This window comes from Balaenoptera musculus, chromosome 12 (genome assembly GCF_009873245.2).
Source record: "Balaenoptera musculus isolate JJ_BM4_2016_0621 chromosome 12, mBalMus1.pri.v3, whole genome shotgun sequence".
Lineage (NCBI taxonomy): Eukaryota > Metazoa > Chordata > Mammalia > Artiodactyla > Balaenopteridae > Balaenoptera > Balaenoptera musculus.
In genome coordinates this window covers 35,562,147-35,589,547 of record NC_045796.1, presented here as the reverse complement: position 1 = coordinate 35,589,547, position 27,401 = coordinate 35,562,147, and the positions used below count along the sequence as shown (strand labels likewise).

The 27,401-nt window shown below is 39.0% G+C and overlaps 2 protein-coding genes across 2 annotated transcripts in view; both read right to left on the bottom strand.

Annotated features, from left to right (window-relative positions):
• Nucleotides 1-6,433, bottom strand: part of KIAA0408 (KIAA0408 ortholog) — a 35,544-nt gene extending 29,111 nt beyond the window's left edge. Inside the window, exon 1 of the mRNA XM_036871431.1 lies at nucleotides 6,296-6,433. The gene's annotated coding sequence lies outside the window, so the exon portion shown is untranslated. The remainder of the gene's footprint in view (nucleotides 1-6,295) is intronic.
• Nucleotides 1-27,401, bottom strand: part of SOGA3 (SOGA family member 3) — a 60,379-nt gene that overhangs the window by 12,618 nt on the left and 20,360 nt on the right. Inside the window, exons 5-7 of the mRNA XM_036871427.1 lie at nucleotides 12,716-12,787; nucleotides 6,296-7,471; nucleotides 4,564-4,869 (exon numbers count right to left, since the gene is read on the bottom strand). Coding sequence (XP_036727322.1) covers nucleotides 4,759-4,869; nucleotides 6,296-7,471; nucleotides 12,716-12,787 — 1,359 coding nt within the window. The 3' untranslated portion in view covers nucleotides 4,564-4,758. The remainder of the gene's footprint in view (nucleotides 1-4,563; nucleotides 4,870-6,295; nucleotides 7,472-12,715; nucleotides 12,788-27,401) is intronic.

Below are 27,401 nucleotides of genomic sequence, written 5' to 3'. Positions count from 1 at the left end.
AGACAACATTCAAAGAAGCATTCTCATCCACAAGTCGAAACAGTTACATGAATATTTTTTGAAAGGCTGAAAAACTGCTAACCACCACTGATTATATACTCTTATAGTAAATTTTATGAATTTATAAAATCTTACAATTTTATTTTCAGATGTTGGATTTTCATGGTATTTGATTTAGCTGTAGGAAAACTCAGGTAACTATGAACTAAAAAAACCTTTTATAACTGTAACAATGAAATTGAATAATCAAGAAATGTCAATACATTTAAGCTTAGTAAACATAACCACCTGAGTCATAAGATAAGACGAGGTTCTTTGAGACATCACAGCCTGGTTTGACAGTGGGAAGTGTAAGGTGGAGATTTTTCCTTCTTTTTAACAGGCAAGTGTTGCCTTTGCTGCTCCTATTCTCTGATCAAGCGAGATTATAACAGCACTCTACTTGAAAGTGGTTCCTAAAAGTGCTGTCAACTTTTCCCACTATCTGATATTATCCTCTACCACTTTCTCTTCAATCCTTATATTGAATTAGGGCATCTCACCCAAAGCATGACTCTACCAGAGGAAAGTGGGCTGTGGTTCTATAAGAATATAGCCACCAACACCGCATGAATATGTAGAGTTAAGGCTTAGCTACCAAATTGACATTCCAAACTTCATTGGCAGCTGATGAAATAACCGTATCCCACTCTACCACACAGATTGAAATGAAGGCTGGAGAATGCAAGCCAATACACATTCCAGGCTGAGCATTGAATTTTCCCTTGTTTTATGAGTTTGAGCCTGTTCTGCTTAAAAGTAGCCAATTGAATTCTTTTTTTTCTTAAATCTAGGCCAAATTACCAAAGACACTCCTTCCTACACCCAAGAATGTGCACACAAAGGAATTTTTTGTTTGTTTGAACTTATTTTCAGTGTGATGTTTAAATAGCACAGATACAAAGGTGCAAACATGAGAAGATTCCTTGGCTCAATAATTGGAGGATTTTGTTTTCTTCATGAACAAAGGAGCCTGGGTGTTCCTCTTTTAGGGCTAGCTTTATACAACAAAGACAATGCAAGGAACAGGATCAAAGGGGAGGGGAAGGAGATATTGGGGACTCTCTTTCTGAGGTCTTGGGTGCCATCTTTGTTAAGTTTTCTTCCCATGACTATGCCCTGTGGTGTAAGGGAGAGATGCACCCTAGATCCTTGGTGCTCATAGAACAGCCTGAAGTTCCAGGGAGAAGAAGGCAAGGGATAAGGTCACCTTGTGCCTGCTGGCAGTTTGCTGAGACCACCTTCCATCTACCGGCCCCCAGCAGTCCCCTAAGAGAGATGCAGGTCTGAATTCTCTGACACTAGGTGCATTTCCTATTGCACACCACAGTGTGTAGAGGTGTGTGCATACACACAGGCACAAACTGAGAAGCCGGCTATGCAGTGGGTAGAGCACAGTTGGAAAGAGCCTCCAAGTCTGTCCTGTTTCCCCTCATCATTATCTTACTGGGGTTGCATATATGAAGAACCTGGATGGAGTTCAAAATTGTCATGAAATTCTTCTATAAAGTCAATGCCTTAGGAAGCCATAGGTAAGATTAATACCCTTGCTGCCAGGATGACTTTAATTCCTCACAAGAGATCTGAGGGCAAGGCTGGTGTTTTGGTTACCCCAGCCATCCCTTAGTTAGCATCTCCTTTCTTGTTCAAGTCACAAGATATTGTTGAGGTATATGTACCACCCCTGCATTGATTTATGGTATTATTCCAACCAAGAATGCCTAGGGGTTTTATTGTGTTCTCTTAGGGAAATCTAACATGCTCTCAGGTATGCAATGAACAATAAGTTGCAACCACAAACCTTTTTTTGCACTTCAATAAGAGTACATGTCAGAGTTAGCTGTTTACATGTCTGTCCTGGTCAATCAATCAATTAAAAGCTGTGAAAAAGTAGAAACTGAACCTCAATTTCCTCTATACCTAACATAGGGACACTTCAAAATGTTTGTTAAGTAGACAAAGGATCCATGCTCTATATTTTTGCTCCATTCTCACATCTCTGTGTGTATGCTTTCTCATCTGGGTTTGGAGGGTAGAATCAGTTGGCATCCATCATTCTTGCTGGGACACCATATCCTCTCTGTGGATCACATGGGGAAGCTTTGTGGCAGAGTTGACTGTATAATGACAAAGTGGTGGTTTGTTAGGGTGTGTGTGTGAGATCATCTTGAGGCTTTAATTCAGCATTCACATGTGTCTGTATCTCCAAGTGTGTGTGTGACCCTGCACACACACAATATTGACCTCAGTTCTCCTTTCTGTCATGTATTATTCCTATTCGTCTTCTCTGATATTGTTTGCTTTAAACACCTGTATGAATGAAAGGGGAGTTTTCTAACACTATCATCAGTGTGGAAAGAGAACTGCTTTGTCATTAGAGGACTTGTGGCAAAGGCCGTATGACAAAGGTGGAAATGCCCTAGAGAGGATACAGATATCCACTGAATGCCTGGAACTTTAAGGTCTACTAAAACCTAGACAACTGATGATTCTATACAGCTATTATCACATGGTTTACTATAACCTTGGTATAAGCTGTATCTACATATTTTTGATAATTCAAACATCTGAAGAATTGGTTCTTGGGAGTTTAAAAATATATATATATAAATGCCTGGGCTCACACATTCAGTTTCAATTAGTGTGAAGTAGGGTCTCAACTCTAAAAGCATGCCAGGAATTCTGATGCGTGGCTAAGGTTGAAAACCACTGATCTAGATATTTAGTTCTTGATTCTCCTTGTGGTAAAGAAAGTTTCAATTCTAAAGCCAGTTTCTTAAAGCCACACAGGGTACTGAATATCCACGATCCTTCTGAGGTGAACAAGCGCACTGCATGCCCTGCTTCTCCACAGGGATAATGTTAGGAATCTGGGCCGGACAGTTATTTGAAATTCTGACCCCTTTCCTCTAAATGCCAATGAGCTTCCAGTCATTGTGACTGGAACCGGCAACACCTCCATAAGCTACCAAATGCTCCATAGGTAGCTGAGAGTCATTGCTTAGCTGGCTGTATCGGGCTCCCAAGGTAATAAATATTTCAGATAAATTTCAGCCTCAAACATTTACCTTCAGTTCCACTTCCATTGCCAAAATGGTTCCTCTGAGATGGTGGTCTAGGGGTTGACCAAGGATCTAACAGACAAATTTTGATTTTTAAAGTGGTTGCTTTTCCTGAGATGAAAATTTTTTAAAAGTAACACTTGAATAATTAAGTATAGCATTTATGTTATTTCATTTGTTCTTGTCATGAAGTTCTATCTAGCCATTTGAATCTCTAAGACAAAAAGCCGCAAGTATGTAGTGACAGATTCAAACTGCTGGTCAACCACTCCTCACTCCCAGTCTCTCCTCCCCTCAAAACAAAACCAAATGAAAACCAAAATTAAATTGAAAACCATGGAGATTAAGAGCAGGTATTATAAACTAAATTTTAGACTATTATGTAGTTTTTCTTTTTATTAAATTAATACTCAAAGGGAAACTGACGTGCTGGGGGATGAGGACTCAAAAGACTGTTGCTAGTGCCAAATGTTGTATTAGAGCAAAGATTTTCCATATATTATTTTTTATGCTGAGGGCAAGATACTTCACTTTACTACAGATTTTCATATCCACCAACCAACATGCAAGTATCTCTACATCTGTGATGTCAACGAGTGCTAGTATTTCTGAATCTTGGTGGCAGTAGCGCAGTCCAGCTTTCCACTCTGTAAATTGCCAATGAGGTGGACAGAATAGGACCTTTTGGGTACAGGAAACCTATCCAGGCCACTTTAGGTAGGAGGAGAAAGGGTAATGTTGAGGTTCACCAAAGTAAGTTTGTCTAGAGAGCAACTCCCACTGGAACTATGCTACTGGCTTTGGACTGTGATTTAATGAAATTCTACAGAATGACTATTCTTTTCCCTACTCAAAATATTTAATATACTGTATTTCTAGCATATTTCCTGCTCCAGAAGCAGTTCTGTGTGGTAACCTATTATAGAGGACAGGACTCCAGGCAAAAAACTTGATTAGCAATATATGGCTCCAAGTATAACAGGTAAATGCAGAAATGGTTGGTTTGGTTGGAATGGTTGAAGCTGGTCAAATCTAGTAAGATGAAGATAATTACTTTCTCAATGAACGAAGGCCTAATCCACTCTCATGCTTCCAAACACATCTTTTTAGACAGAACACCATCAGTATCACAATAAATAGTTTAGTTCCCATGATGGTCACATTTCATTTGTTCACCATAATTTTCATTGATATTTACTGGTTATCAAAATTATGTTGTTAGTCTGATGCAACCTAGCAAAAGTACTTTATAAATCTATATATTTTCTAAGATGTGACCAACTTGTGAATGTCCAGCTTTTGAATTATCATAATAGTCAAATACTGAGAAACAATTGAGAGACCTAGGCAATTTTTACAGTCATTCTTACAGTGATTTAAGAAGAGTGCAAATCAAGATGTAAAAGAAAGAAGTAAAAATTAAAATGATTTATAAAAAGAGAAGTCATACTTACTCCCTTACCTGAAACATTTAATGCTCAGGCTTCTTATTGAATTTAGTAGTGGTAAGATGTGTCTTTTTAAAGAAATAAGCAGTCTTCAGTGTTTTTATAGCATTGGTTACTACAGAAATTATACTTCTTTTACTTCTTGTCTTGAAGGGTGAACAAAACAAACAAACTGAAAATACTACAATGAATGGTAAATGATGAAAGATTTACAGTACAAAAAACAGTGTAAAAAGGAAGACAAGTTTAAATATTGTTGTGTAAGAAAGTGATGAAAATAATACAAGAATGAGAATAAGTAAAATGATAGGCTGGAACATCTGGGAAGGTAAATGCAAAGACAAAAAGAAGAATTCATTAATAATAATTTTTAAAACTTAAGTTTATATCAACTAATCTAAGCATTCATTCAACTTACGATAGAGAACCCTCCCTTATATATATTTACAAAGTCTGAAAACCTACTATTATGTACAGTACTTTCTCTCACTCTGATTTCTATCTCTTCACCCTGAGAGTATAATTGAAAAACCACATGCTCAAAGTATTCAAAAATCTGAAACTAGGAAATTAAAAACCAACTATGTGATATAATACATAGAGGGAAAAAATCTTTAACATTTCGAAATTCAACAAGTTTTATTATAAAAGTTTTTTTTTTTTTTTTAAATAGCAAAGCAAAGCAGCATGCAAGATAAATAAGCGATGGGGTTGCAATTTTTCTAGTTGTGACTAACAGGCAGTTAATCTAATATCATGCTTCTGTGTATAAACTGATTTTTAAGTTTAACCCTCTTGCGTGTCTTAAAAGCCATGCATGCTGTTGTTCTTCCGTGGGTTCTCCAAGGGATACAAGATACCAGCCTTGCTAGAGGAGTAGCACTGCCTGTTAAACTCTCTTCCGTGCTTAACCCTGACAAAATGCATCAGTCTTTGGCCACCATACCTGGCTAGAGCAGATCAGTCCAACTCATCGGGTGTGCCTCTACAATTAGGATGAAGGAAAAATGCTGGTTTTCCCTGTTCGGGAATAGTTATTACTATTTCTCTGAATTAGTGTTGCCTTAAAGCTAAGGTATAACACTCCTTCCCCAGTCCTGAGATTCTCCGTTATAGAGCAGACAGTGATTTTCTCTAGAAATAAAGATCATGTTACTTCGATGTGTGGCAGGTACATCAGCGGCTCCTATTTGCTCCTCTTGGCAGGGATCCAGACACAATACCATCTCTCTTTACCTCTGCTTTCTACATTCTTTCCAGGAGTTATGCATCAATCCTGGTCATTTAGTGATGTGAAAATATTTTAAGCTTAATTTGAATCTCGGCTCGAAAACCACCGATCAGCAATTGAAGATTTCTATTCGGAATGTTCTTGCAGCTCAATCTATTAGAATCAGTAGAGTAATACTGAAAATGTCGACCTTCAATAATAATATATTTTAGAAATCCTTTCATCTTTACACAAAAACTGGGGGTGGGGGGATGGGGAGGCGGGTAAATTTCCCTTTTAAGCAAAACAGAGGGAGAATAGTTACTAAGCGATTGGATTACGAAAAACCTCAGGCCTGAAGAAGGACAGTGTGAAAGAACAAGTGCGCCATGGGGCTTCCAAGCCCAGAGAGGCTCTGAGCTGGGACTTCCCTAAAGCGGGGCTTGGAGGTCGGTGCGCGGAGTCGCCCCTCCAGGGACCGCGGCTCCGCGGACCAGCCTCGCCATCGCCGTGGCTCGCAATAGGCAGAACTGTACCTGACTCACGGATATGGGCTCCTCGGCGCCGGCGTCGTCCGCTGACTTGGGCACCTCGAGGCGGTCGATGAAGGTCTGCAGCTCCTTGCGGAAGGCCTTCATCTGCGCGTTGATGCGGTACAGCAGCTCGTGCTCGCGGATGCGGCTGCCATCGTCCTCCTCGTCCATCAGTCCGAACAGGTCCCCGTTGGCCACGTAGATGCGCGCCTCGGTGATGATGGTGCTGGTGTCGGCGATGAGCCGGTCGATGGTCTTGCCCAGGCGCTCGGCCTCCGAGCGGATGTCCTTCATCTGCTGCCGGTCAGAGAAGCTCTTGGGCCACGGCCCGGGCGCCGGGTAGAAGGAGCGGGTGGGCGTGAGGCAGCGGATGTTGCGCACCTCCTCCGAGTCGCTCTCGCCGCCGATGGGCCCTTCGCGCTTGCGGTGCGGCGGCCGCGAGTCGTCGTCGCTCTCCTTCTTGCCCGCATCGCTCTCGGCGTCGCTGTCGCGGGGGCTGCCGCGGATGCCCAGGTGCGAGGCCAGGTCGTAGCGCTGCATGTTGGACATGAGCACGCGGTTCTCGTACTGCAGCTGCATGACCTTGCCGCTGAGCTCGTTGATCTGCAGGCGAGCCGCCTTCAGCTCCTCCTGCAGGGCCTCGGTCTTGGCGCTGTCGTGGTGCCGCGCGCTCTCGTGGCCGCCCGACTTGTACTTGTACTTGTTGAGCTCCGCCGTGATGCGCTTGTTCTGCTCCTCCAGGTCGGCCACGTTCCTCCGCAGCAGCTCCGTCTCGTCTTCCACCAGCTGCAGGTGCTGCCGCAGTTCCGACAGGGATTCGCTCTGCTCCCTCAGGAGGGGGTTGGCCGAGCCGTTAAAGTCGTCGCCCTTCAGGTCGTCCAGTTCCGCCTTCAGGCCTCTGTTCTCCACCTCCAGTTCGACGATTTTTCTGCCCAGGATGTTGGCTTCTTCCTCCACCAGCCTCAGCCGCAGCTTGAGCTCAGCCTCTCTGGTGCTGGGAGGCCCCCCGGCTTCTCCTTTAGGCAGAGGACTGTCCAGATCCCCATAAAAGGATCTGTACTTCTGGAGCTCGTGTTCGAATCTGTCCTTTTCCTTATCAATCTTGGCCATTTTCTTTCTCATCAAAGCAGCTTCTTCCTTCACGAACTGCAGCTGGCATTTCAGATCTTCTTTGTCCTCCTCATTTGGGGAAAAAAAAAGGGAAGCGGACAGGAGATCATTTTTATGTAAATAAGACCACCAAAAAGGGACACCTGCAAAAATAACCCCTTTTTCTTGTAAATAAGATTTAATGAGACAGAGAGACAGAGAAGTAGATGCTGTACAATTTTTCCAAATCATTTACATTCTTTGGCAGAGAAAAGATTAGGACAATATTACATCCTGGAAACAAAAAGGGAAGGGAATATAAAAAGAGAAAAACTGTGGTCATCACTATTCAGAGAATTATACGTTCTCACTGCAGACAACTGTTTGGCTGTCATTTTCAACAATGTTCATTTTGTTTGTTTTGTTTTTCTCATGCTTTGAGTTCCCCTGACTGTAGTAAATATGAAACCTCTTCCCTGGAAGGAGCATGTGCTTAATATGTACTCACTGCCATTTATTGAGCTCTGACTCTCAGCCAGATACTGTAAAGTTCTTCACATGTATGACCTAATTTAACGTGCAGAGTAAGCTTATGAGTAGGTATTAAAATTCCTGGTTTAAAGATGTTCAATAGCTTGTTCAAGGTTACATAGCTCATAAGTGGCAAAGGACAAAGATGAAATTGGAATTCGGTTCTGACACTAAAGCTTAGTTTGGTACATGATCACTCGGCCATACAGCAAGTAATCTGTCCTCCATCTTTATTCAAGGGAGAATTGTTCTGAAAGGGCTTTAAAGTAGGGAAAGTTTAACACTGGAATGGTCCATCCAAGAAGAAATTGGTAAGTGTTCCATCTAGATCACTTTTAAAATTGGATTTATTTCCATCAGTCTGAAATGGATAGAACTAGTTCTGCCTGGTAAAAGGATGATGGAGTAGACCCTGTAGAAGTTCTTCTCACACATTCTTAGGACAACCTTCAAACCCTAATCATTAACTAAATGGAAAACTGCAAACAGAAAAATGGAAATCAACTCTTTCTCAGAGAGCTAATATAAAAACACATTATTATGTCCAAGGACATATTTCCCAAGGACAATTTCCCAAAACTCTCTTTTAAGTATGCACTTTGGGCATACCACGTAACTTCTGTGGACTTTGGCTTCCTCATTTTAAAAAATGGGAAGGAGTAAAAATGCCTTTTCCAGAACTGAGTCAGCTGTGTTTGAGATGAATTTTGGTAAAAAAGTAGCAACCACTGATGGTGAAGGTGAGGTGAATAATGAGCTCCTGTCAGAGATGCTCAATAAATATGGCCCAGAGCTTTTGTGAGAGAAGAGATGGAGAGCAGGGCACTGGGCTCCTATTGCTCCCATCCACTAATAAGAATTAGTATGAGAGTTGCTGAGTGTGCAGAGCCTGAATAACACATTCCTTATATCATTATATCCTCACATCAGCCCCGCGAGGAAGATGATATACTATGTCTATTTTGCAGATAAGGCAGCTACATGGTAGAGCGCAAATTGATGTGACAGAGCACATCTGTATTCAGACTGATTCCAAAAATAATATTTTTTCCACTGCACATGTTGCGTCTAGAAAAGATGCATGAGAGGAAAAAAGTAGGGCAATGAGGTAAAATAACAAAATCAGATGTGCTGGCTTGTATGCTTCCCTTTAGAAGGGGTTTAGAAGAAAAGAGAGAAGCACAGAGAACTGAGAGAACTCCAGGAGCATAGTGAAAAAGAAGGATAAGAATATAAGTCACAGAAAGATTCGATGTGAGAATCCATTTCACAAGGGAAGAAAGAAGCTGCCCTGCAAGAGACTATGTGTTCGGGCCCCTGAACTAATTCAGTGAGGATGAAACCAAGGACATATTACAATGTCTAACATCACATCAGCAGAAGAGTCAAAGATAACCCCAATGTTTTGAGCTTGGGTGCCTTGGTGGACCATGTTGCCAATAATAGGGACAGAGACTGAACAAAGAGGATCAAGTTTTATGGGAAGAATATGGATTTAAGTACATTAAAATGCTGCCTTTGAGGTGTGTCGGTGGAGGGATATCCAGTGGAAACATCTATCAACAGGCATGTGGAATCTCAGGCCCCAGATTACCAAGATTACAGCGCCGGACCTAGAGGACAGCTCAGGCCCAGAGGGGAGGACATGAGGATGAGATGCATAGAGGTGATGGTTGAAGTTATTGCAATGGCTTCAGAGGCAATCAAAGAGGAGAAAAAAAGAAAGGGAGACTGAGAAGAAATGATTAAAAGTTGGAGCAGGGAGCAGGAGAGTCAAAGGTCATTAAAGCCAGAATTAGAAATAATGTTTGAAAAGGTGACCAACAATATGTATATCAAACATGCTTTTATCTAGACTAGGCTCTGTTGGGAAGTAGAGCAGGTGAGATTGGGAAGCTAGCTGGGCTGCATGTTGTATCAAAGTCCTTGATTGCAAGGCAAGGCCTTTATTTGCTAGTAAGAAAAAAAAATGTTATAATACTGCACTTTGAATCTAACCAAAACAGCAATGGATGTGATATAAATCACAGACTGGAACAGAATAACACTTCGCTGGACTATGTAAAGCAAATATAAAAGAGGAGGATATTTGATTTGTGTACGTGTAAGCTCTCCTGCCCAAAGGGATGAAAACATGAAAAGTATTTTAAGAGTTGGACATATATTGCATGTAACAAAGTCATGATGAAGGAAGGGGAATGATGGGCATGATGATTATTTTATTTATTTTAAGAGAAGTCTTTTCAAGATACCAAGTATGGTAGTTTCTACAATGACAAAAGTTTAAGAATCCTGTATGCCAATGTGCCTTGCATCCTCATCCTATAACCTAACTATTGTAGGCTCTGTTTGGAACTGGGCAGGGAAATCCCATATATAAATGTGAAATCATTAAAATCAGAGATTGTATGGAAAGTGCCTGGTTGAAATGTAACTGATCAGAAACACTTGCTCCTGTTTTTCACAGTGAATGCCAGTCAAGAAACATTACAATGCTTTAAGATGTGAAGCAAGCTGTCTCTTATTTTTGTGTATGTTAAAGACTCAGTCTTAAGAAGATACAGATGACATAAGAGGAAGGGGAACATAAAGATGATGAGGGCCCAAAGAAGTGAACTGAGCTTGGCTTTAACCTAGCCACTACTGGAAGCTAAGTTGCACTCTGATAAATTACATATATTAACTCATTTAATCTGTACAACTCTCCATTATGACCCCATTTTAAGGATGAGGAAACAACTTGTCTAAGGCCATGTAGCTGGTATGTGGCAGAGATTTCCATGTAGGCAACCTGACTCTAAAGTTACTGTTTTTAACTGCTATGCAATACCATTTCTCAGTATATAAAGTCACTGTGCTGCTGGAGGAACATGTGAGGAATACATAGAAGAAACTGAACAAAATGAAATAAAAAGCTATATAAATAATAGCAGGTTGAACCATATGAAATTGCCATTTGTGTAGGTCAGAACCAGCAGCATGTTGGCAATTTCATATGGCTCATCTAGAAAAGGGGGACATGGGAGTATTCAAAAGCGCATATTGATCCCGCTGCAGAGTGCCAGACACTAGACACTGATGAGTGCAAGCTGAATAAGATAGCCCCTGCCTACAATATGCCCTGGCTAAGTACGGGAGATGAATATGTAAATATGAATTACAACAATATGGGATGCTTGCCCTAACATAAGTATGTGACTCAATGGTCCTCAACCTTGACTGAGCAATAGAATCATCTATGGACTATTTTATAATTGAGATCTCCCATCTGAGACAGTCCGATCAATCTCCTGGGGTGGGTTTTTGAAAAACGACAGGTAATAACCTCTGAAAGTAAATGAATTGGAAATGATAGCAGGGACTTCAAAGGCCATAATAGCGTCCTTGTAAATTTCCCAGGACATTTATGTGCATGAAATAAAAACTGGTGGATTGCAACATGTCTTGACTGTTGTAAGGTCCCAGGTCCCACTGAGAAGTTGATGAAAGCTGCGTATGTCTTTTGCAGAAAAGTGCCCCTGTGCACACGGAGTGGGGGTCCACAGAGCCAGGAACAAACAGTTAAGAATTCCTGGATTAGAGAATGTTGTTGAAAAAAATAAATAAGCTTTACCATGGGAAGTATAAGAATAGGACAAACATGAGTTAAAAAAAATAAACTGTTGATTAAAGCTGACTTAAGAGTTTTAGAACGGGGAGCATATAGCACCTTTCCCTCAGTGAGGTGGGGAAGAGAACTGATGCATAAAATTATGGCAAAGACACAGTGGGAGAGTTGCGGTGACAGAGCATATATGAACTTATTAAGGGGATGATGAGAAAGGTGCAAAAAGGAGATGATTTTGGTTGGAGACTCTGGGATTCTAGAACTGCTATAAATGTTCATGTCCAGCACCAGGGGAAAAATTAACCAAGGACAGAGCAGGGAGAGTGAGGAAGAGGAAAATTAACAATTAATTAATATGTTATGCTTTTAAAAAAGTGAGATCAACTTTTTCAAATTTTGAATATTTAAGTATTGCTTTAGTTAAAATTATTATCTAATGAGAAAACCCCTTGTAAGAATAAAAAAAAGTACATATGCTACAGGCCTATAGATTCCAACTTACACATTTAAAAATCAATATCTAGCCAAGTATTTTTAACGAGCCATAATATCATAGCTGTCCCTAAATATTTCCTCTTCTGTTTTAAAATCTCCTTTATTACATCCACCAGCACCTCTGCTCACCCTAAAAGTAGACCTAGTCTTTACTGTGGCTGTGTTTCTAAGATTCTTAAGTCCACGTTGAAGACATGTTTTAAGTTTTATTTTTATTCCTTAATTTCCTTTATTTTGCTTCCCCAGTCATTGGTAGAGAGAACTACTTCATTCTAGGACTCTCCATAGCCATCAGGAGTCTCTCTCTCCACTCTGCCACCCTTCCTACAACATTCCTTTCTTTACTCTCTCCTGATACTATAGGAATAGCTATTCTATTGTCCTTATTAATTATGAGTGAACAAGATTAGCACCATGGGTACAGTTCTTAAATGTAGCAACACATAAAGTACTAATGACATTCTGCTGTGTGCTTACAATGCAAAAGCAATAATAACAGGGATGTTAGTGCTAGCTTTTAAAGAAAAGATACTGAATGCTTTATATTGTCTCCTGCATCTACAGCTACATAATTGATATGCCTAATTTAACTCTGTTTTACATGAGTGTATCTGGTTACTATGTCTACTTATAGATGTAGCTTATTATTATATACATTTAGAGATGTTTGATGTACTAGCTGAAATTTTATTTCCACATACCTCTGTGGGAGTCTGTTGAGCCTTCTTTTCAGATTTTGGCAAATCTTTGCTTCCTCTTCTCTTTAAAGATAGCTGAAATAAAGCATGAATAGATTTAGTGTGGTAAACTACAATTTTAATTCAATTTTATATTTTTAAGTGTCCTAATTTCCTATGATAAAACCAAGCCAAATGAAAAGTGTTAGTTTAATAGCCATAAGGGAGGGAAAAAAACCCAAACCAGATAGATTTAGATATATTTTACTCTGGATGGGGATATATATCACAATGGAAGAGTAGCTGGCAATTATCAAGTTGATTTGAGAAATATAGGAAACCTACTATAAAAATGCAGAAAAGCAATTTGGAGAAAATTTAGATTGATAACTCAATGTATTATATTATTCAAATGAAAAATCCTTGTTAGCATTCTACATCATTAAAGAAAAAAAAAGGAGTATGGTATTATTTGCAGTTGGACTTAGGTTGTTATAAGCATATAAAGACAAACTTTCAGTGGATTTATGTAGAATTTGAAGAATTTCATTCTTTCCTCACCACACATGCATGTAGACAAACATAATACACATGTTCATATACAGTCTTCCACACACATGTAATACAGTAGGGAATAGTAGGGGTTATAGTAAAATGGAGATGGCATGCTCCATCTAAAGGAGCCGGCTGAGAGGGAATTAGGAATGTAGGCTTCTTCAAAAGAAGCAGGAGATCTGGATTGTTATGTAAAATCTCCCCCATTTTATTGGCTGGCTCTAATTGAAATTCAAACAAATAACACTTTGTAGGTCAAAAAATACACATCTAGTGTCAAATCCTTTCATGGACCAGCAGTATTGATCTCTGGTGCTCAGTTCCATTTCTCACCACCATTAAAATAAAGTTCCTCTGTATGAATAGTAACTGTATGCATGAATATCTACCATGTACCAAATACTGAGCTGGATACACAATTAAATAACGTACCTACCATTAGTAAGCTCACAATTTAGCGTGGGAGACAGGGATGCAAACAAAGTACAAGTTGGCAAATGCCATGCTTTAGGTTCTGTAAAGAAGCGACTTTGTCCTAGTGTGGCATCACCACCATGAGAATAATAGTTGCCACACAGCAGATGTTGAAAAAAATATTTGCTGAACTAAGGAGTGAATATGAAATATGAGATTCTGAGGTCAAAGAGGAGGATGGTGGTACCGGCTGACAGTAAAAGGAGGCACGGTTTCTCTCAAGAGCAGGCTTCATGAATTTGCCAAGAACTGCAAATTAAATTCTTCACATGTTAATTTCTAACCCAGTTCCAGTGTTAAATGCTGGCATACGTTTATGCTGCAACTGCTTTCATTCAGTATAAAAAGGAAACTACCGAGCCAAATGAATAGTCTACGTGGTTATTTCTAGTTCACAGACATTCTCCATGTTGCTTGTATAATTTTCTTAGAAACAGAAGCTGTGGGGACTGATTCACCATAACCAAAAGTGATTTAGGAACCAAGCAGCAAAAACAGTCTCAAGAAAACCAAGAATATAGTGAGCTGAACTAGGGAATCCTGGAACGTTCTGTAGAGGGGCTACCTACAAAGAACCACCTGAGTTTATTTTGTTAAATATTTATGGAATGCTCTTACTTTGAATTTACTCCAATATATGTTTATTTAGCACTTACTAATGCACTTCATAAGGTACCATAATAAAAACAGCACAGTCTCTGCTCATTATGAGGTTCTTGATTTACTTGGCAAATGGTCAGTTCAGTCTGCAATTTAATACAGTGCGATGAAAGCAATGATAATGCAGAAGCAATATTAACTGGCATTGACTGAGGACTAATTCATGTCAAACACTTTATATCCATTACCCCAACTAATTCTTAAAACACCCCTTTAGTCTCATTTTGCAGATGGTAACACTAAAGCTTAGAGAGGTTAACTAGATTATTTAAAGCAGTGGTTCTCAAAGTACGATCCCCAGAACAACATCATCAGTGTCACTTGGTAACTTGTGATAAATGCAAATTCTCGGGACCCATCCCAGAACTACTGAATCAGAAACTCTGGAGATGGGGCCCAGTGAGCCACAATTTAACCAGCTCTCCAGGTGATTCTGATGCATGATAAACTGTGAGAAGCACTGGTCTAAAGTCACTGCTTGGTAAGTAGCAAAATCAGATCTTGACCCAAGTCCTTCTGATCTTTATTATTTACTAGAAAACAAAGAAGAAAGGCTTAATCCAGTCTAGGACTGGAGACGGTATGGGGAACTAGAGATGATTTCCAGAAAGAAGTAACAGCTTATCTTGAATCTGGTAGATGAGGACTAACACAGCTGAAGATGGAGAGGAGGGCGAAGGGAAGAACAAAGCATTCCATGGAGAAAGACCATTTCTGGAACACAAAGATATTTGGGGTGGCTGTAACAAAGTGTGAGGAGAGGGTGACATGGGATTTACTATCAGATCTTGAAGGACATTGAATAAAGTTTGGATTTTACCTCATCAAGTCAAATTATTGTCCTAAGGTCAATTAGAAGTATTAAGAGGTTTAATTACTAAATTATTAATTTACTAAATTTAATTATCCAATTAATCAGAATAAATAATTAAATCATAATGATTAAATTACATAATTAGATTAGTTAAATTTAATCATTAAAGGAGTATCTATAATCATATTGTCATAGAAGAAATACAAAGACACAAAGGTGGCAGTCCAAATGACCATGAGGTAAAGGGATGACATGCAAGTGAAATGAGGGAAAGTATGCTCTGGTTCTGAGAACTTTTTGGGAGGTTTTTGTTTTTCATTCACTCCATATATATTTGTTGGGTTCTGGCATATATACGGTACAGTATGGTTATACAAATATGAGAAATATTTTACTCTCCTCCCAAAGAGCTAACTGTTTATGATGGTAAAAAGAATGCAGATAATTAGCTAAAACAGTAGACAGAATTAACTGCATTTATGAATAAAGAACAAACAAACGATTGAGAGAGCAAAGAAACAGCTCTGATTCCAGATGTGGAGAAATCAGAGAAAATCATCCAAGAGCGCTGACCTTTGAAGGATGTGCAACATTTCAACAGAAATAAAACCAAGTAAACAGCAAGGGCAAAGGTGTGGAGGAATAAGCGTGCCTTACAGATGAATGGAGACAGAGACACTATAGAGATGGGGTAGAAGAAGACGCTTCAGGGACTGAGGTCAGCTTGCGGAGATGAGAAATTTAGATTTTATCCTGTGGGCAATGTTAAAATGAGCCCTCTAAGTTAATACAGGAGAAATGCTGAAACTAGGCCATCCTTTCTTAAGAGGCATTTTCTATTTTACTTTTATTTAAACATCACTCAAGTGGTGTGTCAAACTCAAATAAAGCTCTGAGAGAAGGTTTCCCCCTAAATAAAAATATATTGCCTTTAAGGAACCCCCAGGACTACATGTACTTTTAAGTATCACATTTAAATTTTCAATAAATATTTAATCATCCTTTCATATTCCTGTAAGTTTTTATTAACTTTCTGACTCCAATTAAACAAAGATGAGAGATTCATTTGGGAAGAGAAAGCTGGAGAAATAAGGTAAGTCTAAACAGTCTCTTTCCCATGAGGATAAAATTTTGTCACCTCCCCCCAATCATCCCATCCCACATTCACGCACTAAATCTAGGAACCTCTATAAGGGGACCAGTTTAGGAGGCTAGAGCTAAATCTCACATTTTCATATTTGTTCTCAAAGTAGGCACTTCAGGTGGCTCTCTAAATAAATATGTTGAAAACATGACTTGTCCACATCTTAATCCTTTGCATTCCCATCCTCAGCTATCCAAACGAGACTGCTGTTCTTTTTATCCAAGTGAAGGCCAGGAATTAGAGTTTTACCAAAAATTGTTTGCACAGCAATTATATAAATTGGATTTGTGTTCTAAAATGTTTTGAGACTGACTTTCTTCCTCGATTAAAATTTGGTACACTTCTTAATATGTGATCTCTTTGTGTTTTTAGCAATTAAACAACAGAGACGAACCTGTCTAAAATGTTTTTATACATATTATTTGTACAAAAATCTCCTATGTTTTTGTTTTTCGTTTTTCAATATATCTATTTATTTATTTATTATGGCTGTGTTGGGTCTTAGTTTCTGTGCGAGGGCTTTCTCCAGTTGCGGCAAGCGGGGGCCACTCTTCATCGCGGTGCGCGGGCCCCTCACTATCGCGGCCTCTCTTGTTGCGGGGCACAGGCTCCAGACGCGCAGGCTCAGTAGCTGTGGCTCACGGGCCCAGTCGCTCCGCGGCATGTGGGATCTTCCCAGCCCAGGGCTCGAACCCGTGTCCCCTGCATTGGCAGGCAGATTTTCAACCACTGCACCACCAGGGAAGCCCCTCTCCTATGTTTTTAATAAAATTAAAGAGGGATCCATTTGTACAGTGATTAAATCAAGAAGGAAACTGTAACTGTATTAATATAGGATTTATGGAGCACTAAATGTGTGCCATGTACTTCCCTAAGTACTTAATATGTATCCATTCATTTAATCTTACCAGTCTTAGGAGTTTGCCACCATTATCCAAAGCACACAAAGGATAAACCACTTAGCTAGCAAGTGTTAGAGCCAGGATGTAAGTTATCCAGCTTCACAGCTTTTGCTCTGAACAATTACATCCCACTGCTACTCCAAAAGAAGTAAAGTAGAGGGTTATATTATTTCTGGGCATATCCTTCTGTATGCTATTACATCATAGCTGCATGGGTTTGAGGCACTAGTTTACATATATTACACATGAGCAATGTATTTTTCTACTGTCAACACAGAAGTCAGCAGAAGTGACATATACACTCACTGGTTCTCACAGTCATCCTGTGAATGCTTGTGACTTCAGGGTGACATTGGAAGTGAGGCATGGGGATTTCTGACTGAAGGCTGGAGGTAAACTGAAAGAGCCAGGAACTCTGGCTCTGCTACCGTATGAATGTTTGTGTCTCCTCAAAATTCATATGTTGAAATCCTAATGCCTAAGATGGTGGTAACAGGAGGTAGGACCTTTGGGAGGTGCTTAGATCATGAGAGTGGAGCCCTTAAGAATGGGATTAGCGCCCTTTTAAAAGGACAAATCTAGGTAATTTAGGTAATCTAGAGGCTCTCGAGCCTCTTCCGCCATATGAGTATACAAGTTTGTGACCTGGAAGAGGGCTCTCACTTGGCCATGCTGGCACACTGAGCTGGGACTTCACAAACTGTGAGAAATAAATTTCTGTTGTTTATAAGCCAACCAGTCGGTGGGATTTTGTTATAGCAACCCATTTTGAAAGGGAACAGGAGAGGCTCTTCTCCCTAGAAGTCCTCCTCCTTGCCTTGTGTTACATCCTTGACACCTGGCAGAGGAGGGGCAGGTAAGAGCACCCAGAGATCTTGCCCATGACCACATTCTCCACCCTCTCCCCTAAACGTATGAGGCAGGGCCCCAAGCTTTATACAAGACATGATCTTGAGGAGCAAAGGGAACGTGGGTGAAGGAGGCATGCTAGGATGATCAGGTCTTGTTACTCTTCTCTGGCAAACCTTCCAGTGGTTTTCCATCTCGCTCAGTCAGAGCCATGCTTTACTAAGGCACAGGAGACCTTGACTACACACTGGATTTGTCCTGGTAACATTTTAAAAAGACATGACCAGGCTTCAACCCAGACAAATTTCAATAGATTCTGGGGTTGGGCTCAGGAATTTTTTCCAAGCTCCCACAGTGGGTAAAATGTACAGCTGGCTCTGAACCACAAGCCTGCTCTATGTGGTCAGCCCTGCCCCCCACCCCAAACAAGCTCTCCAACCTCATCCCCACCTCACTCCTCCTCTGCTTTCCCGGCTCCAGTGTCACCAACATCCTTGTGGTTCCTCAAACATGCCAAGCATGCTCCAGATGGGGCCTTTCCTCTGCCTGCAACACTCTTCCTTCATACACTCTCACCACCCACTCCCACAGCTCATTCAGGGTCCCTAATTAGAGAGACCTTCCCAGACCACTCTGTATAAAAAAACAGGTAAAAGTCCCTACAAAATACCTCCTCTACTCTCTTGCTCCACACACTCCTTGTCTTCCTAACCCCGCTTTACTTTTCTCCAGACCTCCTCTCACCCTCTGACTTGTGTATCTGTTTCATGTCTGTCTCATTCTGGAATGTGAGCTCCACCCATGCAGGACCTTTGTAACGTTCTGTGATAGCTCTGGCTCTTAGAAATATACCTGGCACAAAGTAGTTACTCTGACAATGTCAGTTGGATGAGAAAATAGCTACTTCAACCTTATTTTTTACCTAGATTTGTTTTTGAAGCATCCTAATCCAAGAAATTGGTAGGTTAAGACAAACAAGTCCATTTTAAAAGTTCCATTTAAAGCTTAGAAAAACAAAGTGTCTCAACCTTTTCAACAAAAAGACTAAAGAGTAAAAAATGTATGAGCTGAAAAGTATTTAAAATGGGACATATGATACACCTTTGTTCTGTTCTAATACTTTTTTTGATTTTTACCAATTCACCTTCCCAGTGTGATAAATTAAGATTCTAGGTCTCAAAACCATTTTGTAAAGGATATTTGGTACCAACACTCTTTGATGGCCTATCTGCCTTTGTGGCTTCTTCGCATCAGCACCTCTCCAACAGTTTCTCTTCTGTCCCTGGCCCTGGAAGTCTACAGAGTCTCTGCTTCTCTTCCTGCCCTCAAGCCCGGATCAAGACACTCTTCTCCAAAGTGCATTCTTAAGTGACCTCTTCTTAGCTCTCAGTCGTGGAAGGAACCAAGTCAATGACTCTCCATGCTCTTTCACTTTCCCTAGCCTTGGGGAAACATCAATGTGATAATTCTTATGTGAACTAAGTTACTTTCCATGTAATATAATTCACCAAGGATCTACAAAACATAATCTGGAAATTATGGGCATAAAGGAACCTAACCTTTGGGTTCCTACCAGTGTCTCTTATACATTAGACTTAAGACTTTATTAGTGATAAAGGCTTTCCACAGTGAAACCGTTTACAAAACTGGCTGTATTTTTCCCCTCCCAGTAAATAGTCCATTTACAATGTGCCCCATTAAGAGGCAGAGTCTTTTTCTGCACCTCTTCAAACTGGGCTGGCCTTGTGACCCACTTTGACCAATAAAATACAGTAGGAGTAAAATGTGGTAGGAAAGATGACATGCTAGTTCTGACTCTACCCTCAAGAGATCGTGCACATTTCTGCTCATTCTCTCTTGGAAACATGCTCCCCCCCCCACCATGTGACAAGTCTGGGATAGCCTGCTGGATGAAAAGAGTCACATGGCCTAGTTATTCCCATTGTCCTAGCCAACAGCCAGCCAACTCCCAGAAGTAGAGCCTCCCAACTGACTGTCAGCTAACCACAAATATATTTGGGGACCCAAATGAGACCAGAATAATCCATACAGAGGGCAAAAGAATTAGGCAAATAAATGACTGTTTAATGCCACTAAGTTTTGTGATAGTTTGTTGCACATAAAAAGCTATTACATTTACCAAATATTTTTCATCATTGAGTTTGAAAAATATTCAGTTGATATTTATTAAAAAGAATCCTTTATTCAAATCCCAGAAAAGCAAAAGACATACATAAAAGGCCAGGAAAAAGAGCTGAAGGGAGGATCAAAAAACATAGGAAAAAAAGAAAGTCAATGTACTTTCTTTGTTTTTATTTTTCCCCTATTTTTGTCAATATTTTGATTCCATAAAATATTTTTTTAATAAAACTGAGCTTTAAATAAGTTATCATAAAAGCTTACCTTTCAGTTCTAAAATGCAGATGCTTCTCTTAAGATGCTTCTTTTAATAGAAGAAGGTGTTTAATTAGCACTGAAGGCGTGATACAAGTTAAATGCTAATAAAGTTCATCCTAACAGTCAAGCTTAATACAGGGTCTGGCTCAGCACATTTTTGAAGTACTTCTTCTATTTGAACTTAGCTTTTATCCTTCCTTTTTCAGAAGAAGTGATGTACACATCTTTACAGTGCTTCCCTCAATCTAGGTTTCTAATTTATATCTGTCAATTTTATTTGTCCTTTTGTTTCTATAGTTTTCTTAGGCAAGGGAAGAAAAATAATTTTACAAAACTTCCCAATTAAGTCAATTTACAGAGTTGAAACATAAAAAAATCAAAGAAAGCTGTATTGAGAAAATTCTCAATTGCATTTTAAGGACTAGATTTCCCAAACTCCTACTTAGTTTAAAAGGCCAGAATTTAGAAAAGAATAGAATAGAGAAGAGAGGAAAAGAAAGTTGTCATTAATAAATCTATTCCAAGAAACAACTTTGGAAGATTTGGGGAAGAAAATTAATCAACAGTTTAAATCTGGGATTTGTTCCCAGAAAATACTAATAAATAAAAACTGAATTTTTCATTCTTGGGTAAGATGAATATTATCTTCTGAATATTATCACAGAGGTACATGTCACACATGGAGAGGTGTATCTGGCATACAGAAGTGTGTGTCATGGAGGTGGAGACCCACATCTGCAAGAATAAATCAACCGTCTTCTGCCAGAAGGTTATCTTTTCCTTCTGTCCCATAAGCCCAGGCCCCTTCTGAGTTATGAGGCTTCAAAACTTATTTTTTCTTACCTACAGTGAATGCCTAAGTAAACACTTTTAAAAGCTGGAAAAGCTAGTTTTCTGCTCTACTTCGAACCAATGCCAAATTGAAATAGCTGGGATCATGTTCTTTGTTATTTAAAGGGTTTTTTTAAAATAAAAGAATCCAATGAATTTTCCTTTTCTTGGCTCCATCATCCTTCTCCCTTTGTGCTGATGTAGATATCCACAGCAGAGGTCAGACTGACTATAGAGTTGTATAAATTCTTTATTGCTAAAGAATATTAATGCATGAATTTTGTAGAGCATGCTATCAAACCAAGCCACCAATGAAAGAGAAAACATTAGAACTTTTGCCTATGTGGGAGTCAGGATTATCTCCTCAGGGCCACATGGCTTTGAATGGCTCTAGAGTTGCATAGTGTCTTTCCTTTTTAAAAGTCATTCTTTGGTGCCAATCATTATTTTAGATCTCTTCTGCTCTCTTCCTAGAATGTTGCTTGTTACTAGTGCTTAAATGTTGTTAGATTGGAACTCACTTTCCATAATTAGTACAGTGAAATTTAGGTAAGCCAGAAACTTGAAAAGCAAAATATTGAACTTAACTCCAGAAAATCCAAAAGGTCTGAAGGACCGTTGATGTCAGAAGGGAAAAAAATGAAGGTTTCTCTCATTAATGGGATGTGGTTGCTATAGAACTAGAGGAGATGAAATTGGGAGGAAACTGGAGATAATACTATAGTAGTTGGGGCTTATAAAATCTTTGTAAAAAACAGCCCTTTTAAAAGTTAGGTTTGGACCCAATAATTGCCTGCCTTCCATTGTGTGCCTTATACTATATGACCAAACACCTCCGGTTCCTTAGACAGAATTAGTCTCTGTATTCTCTAAGCTACTTGAAGATATTCAAAGGGTTCAAGGCTACTGGTGAGAGAGTTTCTGATACTAGAATCTCTTACATCATTTTAGAAATCCTCTATTGGAGTAGGGTGTAGGTTGTTAGAAGGTCTTCCAAATTATCAATAATAAACTGATCCCCAAACAAGACCACCTTGCTTTAAAAAAGCAAAGGCAACATGATAAGAGTGCTTCTCTGATATTCATATCACATATTACACTTGGATAGGTATATCCTGAAAAGGCCTCAGAAAGTCCCGCACAAATGAATAGATACAGGACTGGAAGCTTTCTCATTTGAGACTATTTTTTTTAAACCCGAGAGCCTGGTTAATGACTTTTGAAGTAATAATCACTAAAAAATTACTTTATGTCTTAGATACTTGCTCCACAGTAAATGTATGCTTACTAAGTGATGAATGTCATCAGCAAATGTGGAGATTTATATTCCCTTCTAATTTGCTCTAGTTAATGAATTGAGTTCTAAGCACCACTGCATTTAGTAATTAAAGTGCATTTAGAAAATTATGGCTGGGCAGTGAAAGCAGTTTCTTATGGCTTTTCTCTATAATAAGGCAAAGAAAAAAAATCGCGGCCAGCATTTGTACGTTAAAATAATGATTTGTCCAGTTTTTATATTGTGTATCGACCAGCTTCTACTTAATTAATGCAGTGATATTAACATCATTTTTGTATCAACTTTAGAATCTTGTAAGAAATATGTTTGAAGTGCCATTAAAGATGACAGGATGCTAAGGGGTGGGTATTACACAGGTGCTTTAAAATTATTCTTTACACAATCACACATTTAGATATTTAGTGATAAAATTTCAAAGGTCAGAGTATTCAGTAATTCCCAAAATGCACTTTGGAGGCGGGGGAGTAGAAGCAAGTTTCTGGGATAATTCCTAAACTAAGTTAAAAAGTGATAGCCCATAATTGTGCTTTAAAATTTTTGGAATTAGTTGCTAAATTTTAAAATGTGGACAGTTTACATTTTAAAAATTAAGATTTCTAGTTTCAGTTGAAAAATTGGAAGACCTGGTAAAGTTGGGTCCTGATTATGGCGTGGCAACCTTGGATTGGAACTGACTACTGAGACATACATACAGTATCCATTTAGCCCCATCACTCAACACAGGTAGGTTCACTCATTCATATAACCTGTTTGACCCCCGAGTGACAGCAGAATGATCAAACTCTGCTCTGGACTGCTAAGGTCACATGTGTGGAAGGAGCCCAAGAAACTCAATCTTCCATTCAGTACCTTACAAGAATGCTTTCTATACCACCTAGACCCTGCCTGTGCTCTTCCAGGAGCTTGCTTCAATAGGAGGCAGGCAATACAATCCCTTTACAAATGGCTCTAATGGATAAAATGTCTTTATTTTCATCTCAAATCCACTTAAAGTAGAAATCACTTAAAGTGATTCAAAGAATAAATCTACTTTATCTTCTATATTAAATCCTTTCATTTAGAAGGGAGTGATCACATCTCAAGTATTTTCTTCTCCAGTCTGTATATAATCCCCAGTACTTTTAAGCATTCATCATATGACATGGTTTCATGTCTAGCTTATAGTCAACTTAACTCCCTAAGCCTTTTTTGTGTAAATGGCTATGAATATATTTCTCTCCTTTTTGTATTGGTGTAAATTTTAAAAAATCAAACTGTAAGATATCACATTTATTCATATTAAATTTCGTTATTAATTTGGGTTTACTGGTCTAGTACACTAACAATCTTTTTTGTTCTGTCCTTGCCTGTATTTTTCTTGATTGCTACAAAAGAGGATTCTGCCTACATATTCTTTTATTAGAGTATAATAGGTATGTACTAGACATGTAGTTGAAATAACATGAAAACATTTATAAATACAGCATGCCAATCACAATCTCTGTAACCTCAATCCATGCATCAAGTAAAAATCATAAATAAAGTATAATCATAGGATATTTTCTCTACAAGTCTTAAATGGATTGGAAAAAAATCTTGTTTCCATGGTTTAATTCAATGATAATCAACTTATTCCTGGGAAATTGGCCTTTTACCATTTTTAAAGATAGAGAAAGTAGAGGCAGAAGTAATTGGTTTTAAAAAAATTCACAGAGCGTATTTAAAAGCAAAGAACCAAATCCAAACTTTTAAAAGCAAATAATACATCCACAGACTGTGTTTTGTTTGCATGTATACATGCACATTCATAGAGCAAGTGAGTAGGAGTGTGGGTGTATGTCTATGTGCATATATGCACATGTAAATATGTGTGTGTATGCATCGGACCATGTGAGAGTATGTGCACGTGTACACATGTATGTGTTTTAGGTCCTGGAAAGAATTTCAGCACATCTTAAAAATTGCTCAGTGAATTCTAAAACACAAAGATAGAATCTCTGTAACCTCTATCCATATACCAAACACATAGTTTGAAATCTATTAGAGATATGAGAACACATGCTCACTGAAATAAGTTATAATCTTATTTTACTTTATATTAAGGGATATCTTGATATCCTTTGGAAGTGTACTGTTTTTGATCAAATCAGCTCATTTCAAAGTTACTTTGGAATAAATGGAAAATCACTAAATTTCTGAAATTTTAATTTGAACAAAAACAAGTACCACATTTTAGGCTAAATAAATTTACTTAATTCCTTAATACAATGTTAAAGAATGCACACATATTCACACACATCTTCTTTAGACATGAGAGCAACTTAACAGCTACACATACATTAGTCCCTTTATAAATAATAAATAAGTACCTGGAAGATACATGCATGAACATAGAGCATGAGCTATCACTGGAATAGGAATAAAATATTCCATATATTAAGGAAGTTATGGAAAGTAATCACAGATGAACCAGATTCATTTCCTAACGTATTATTTTTTAAAGAAAATTTACCCTGTTCACATTGTTACTTTAATTAAAAGAATTTGGGATAACATGACATGAAGCTATCTCTTTCTTCCTATTAAAATATACTTGAAGGCAAAGATTAAAATGTACATGCAGTAAGACTGGAAACTAAGATTAATGGTCAAGCATTTGTCAGAATCTGAGAAAATTTTCCTTCAACGATAGCATCAGTAGAATTCAACAAAGAAGTACTGTATCTTATATGTAGCCTCTGAAACAAAAGAACTGGAGCTGCAAATCAATCAGGACTAGACATCCCTGTTGCTTAAAAGTTAAACACAAATTTGCCATATGACTCAGCAATTCCACTCTTAAGTATATACCCAAGAAAAATGAAAACTTATATTCACCAAGGACTTGCACAAGAATATTGTTAAGCATTATTCATAATAGCTCAAATGGGAACAACCTAAATGTCCACCTACTGATGAGTAGATACATAAAGTGTAGTATCCATGTAATAGAATACTATTCAGCAATAAAAAATGAACTACTGATACATGATATGACACAGATGAGCCTCAAAAACATTATGTTAAGTGAAAGAAGCCAGGCAGAAATCATACATTGTATGATTTCGTTTAGATGAATGTCTAGAAAAGGGAAGTCAATAGATATAGGAAGTAGATTAGCAGTTGGGGATTAACAGTAAATGGGCATGAGGGATCTTACAGAGGTGATAAAACTGTTCTAACACCGATTTATTGTAATAATTGTACAACTTGGAAAATTTGCTGAAGAAAAAAACATTGAATCGTACAGCTGGAATGGGTTAACTATATCAGGGGTCCCCAATCCCCGGGCCACAGACTGATACAGGTCTGTAGCCTGTTAGGAACCGGGCTGCACAGCAGGAGGTGAGCAGCGGACGAGTGAGCGAAGCTTCATCTGTATTTACAGCCGCTCCCCCATCGCTCACATTACCGCCTGAGCTCCACCTCCTGTCAGATCAGTGGCGGCATTAGATTCTCATAGGAGCGTGAACCCTACTGTGAACTGTGCATGCGAGGGATCTAGGTTGCACGCTCCTTATGAGACTCTAATGCCTGATGATCTGAGGTGGAGCTGAGGCAGTGATGCTAGCGCTGGGGAGCAGATGCAAATACAGGTTATCATTAGCAGAGAGGTTTCACTGCACAGAGACCATAATAAATCAGTTGTTTGCAGACTCATATCAAAGCCCTAACAGTGAGTGGCAAGTGACAATTAAGCTGCATCTTACGGAGTAGACTGGACATAAGCAACACACTTCGGGTGTCACTGTCTCCCATCACCCCCAGACGGGACCATCTAGTTGCAGGAAAACAAGCTCAGGGTTCCCACTGATTCTGCATTATGATGAGTTATATAATTATTTCATTATATATTACAAGGTAATAATAATAGAAATAAAGTGCACAATAAATGTAATGTGCTTGAATCATCCCAAAACCATACCCGCCTACCCTGGTCCATGGAAAAATTGTCCTCCACGAAACCAGTCCCTGGTGCCAAAAAGGTTGGGGACTGCTGAACTATATGATATATAAAACATACCTCAATAAAGTTATTAAAAAAAAAACCAAACAACTAGGCAGCCAACACTTCTACATCCCTACTTTCCCCAATACATGCAAAAATATTGCACAAGCTCTACTTTACCATGTATCTGGAGAAATGGCCTGGCCCCTTTGCGATCAGCAGCTCTCTGGTTATTAAAACTCCAAAACAAGTAGGAACCAAGTAGGGAAGGAGCTAGATAATTAATTGTGCAATGAATCAAGAGAATCATGGGTAGAAGCATAGACAGAAAAGCCTTGGGGGCACCTATATTGGGGTTTATTGTTTTTCTTACACTAAAGTAGGCAAAGAACAACTACAAGCTACTTCAAATGTTTCTAAGATTCAAATTTTCCTCATAGTCAGTGTGCCTGAGTGCTGCAGTAGTAGACTTTCCTATGTTCTTTCAGAATAGGCCAAAAAGATGAATGTCTACTAGCCAACAGAAATTGGGCTGGAGTTGTGCATATCAAGTTGCACCGCAGCTTTGGATCTGAGAACCGGCACTGAGGGGGACTAAGAAAAAGTTACACAGTGAGTGTCTTGAGCCAAGATTGAATTTAAAAAGAAAATCTGACATTCAGTGATAACAGTTTCTAAAAAGAAACAAAAATTAGAAAAAGAGACGAAAGTGCATTGGACAAAGACACTTCAATAGGGAAAGGATAGTCTTTTTCACAAATGGTGCTGGGGCAACTGGAACTCCACATGCAAAAAGATGAATTTAGAAACCTAACTCACA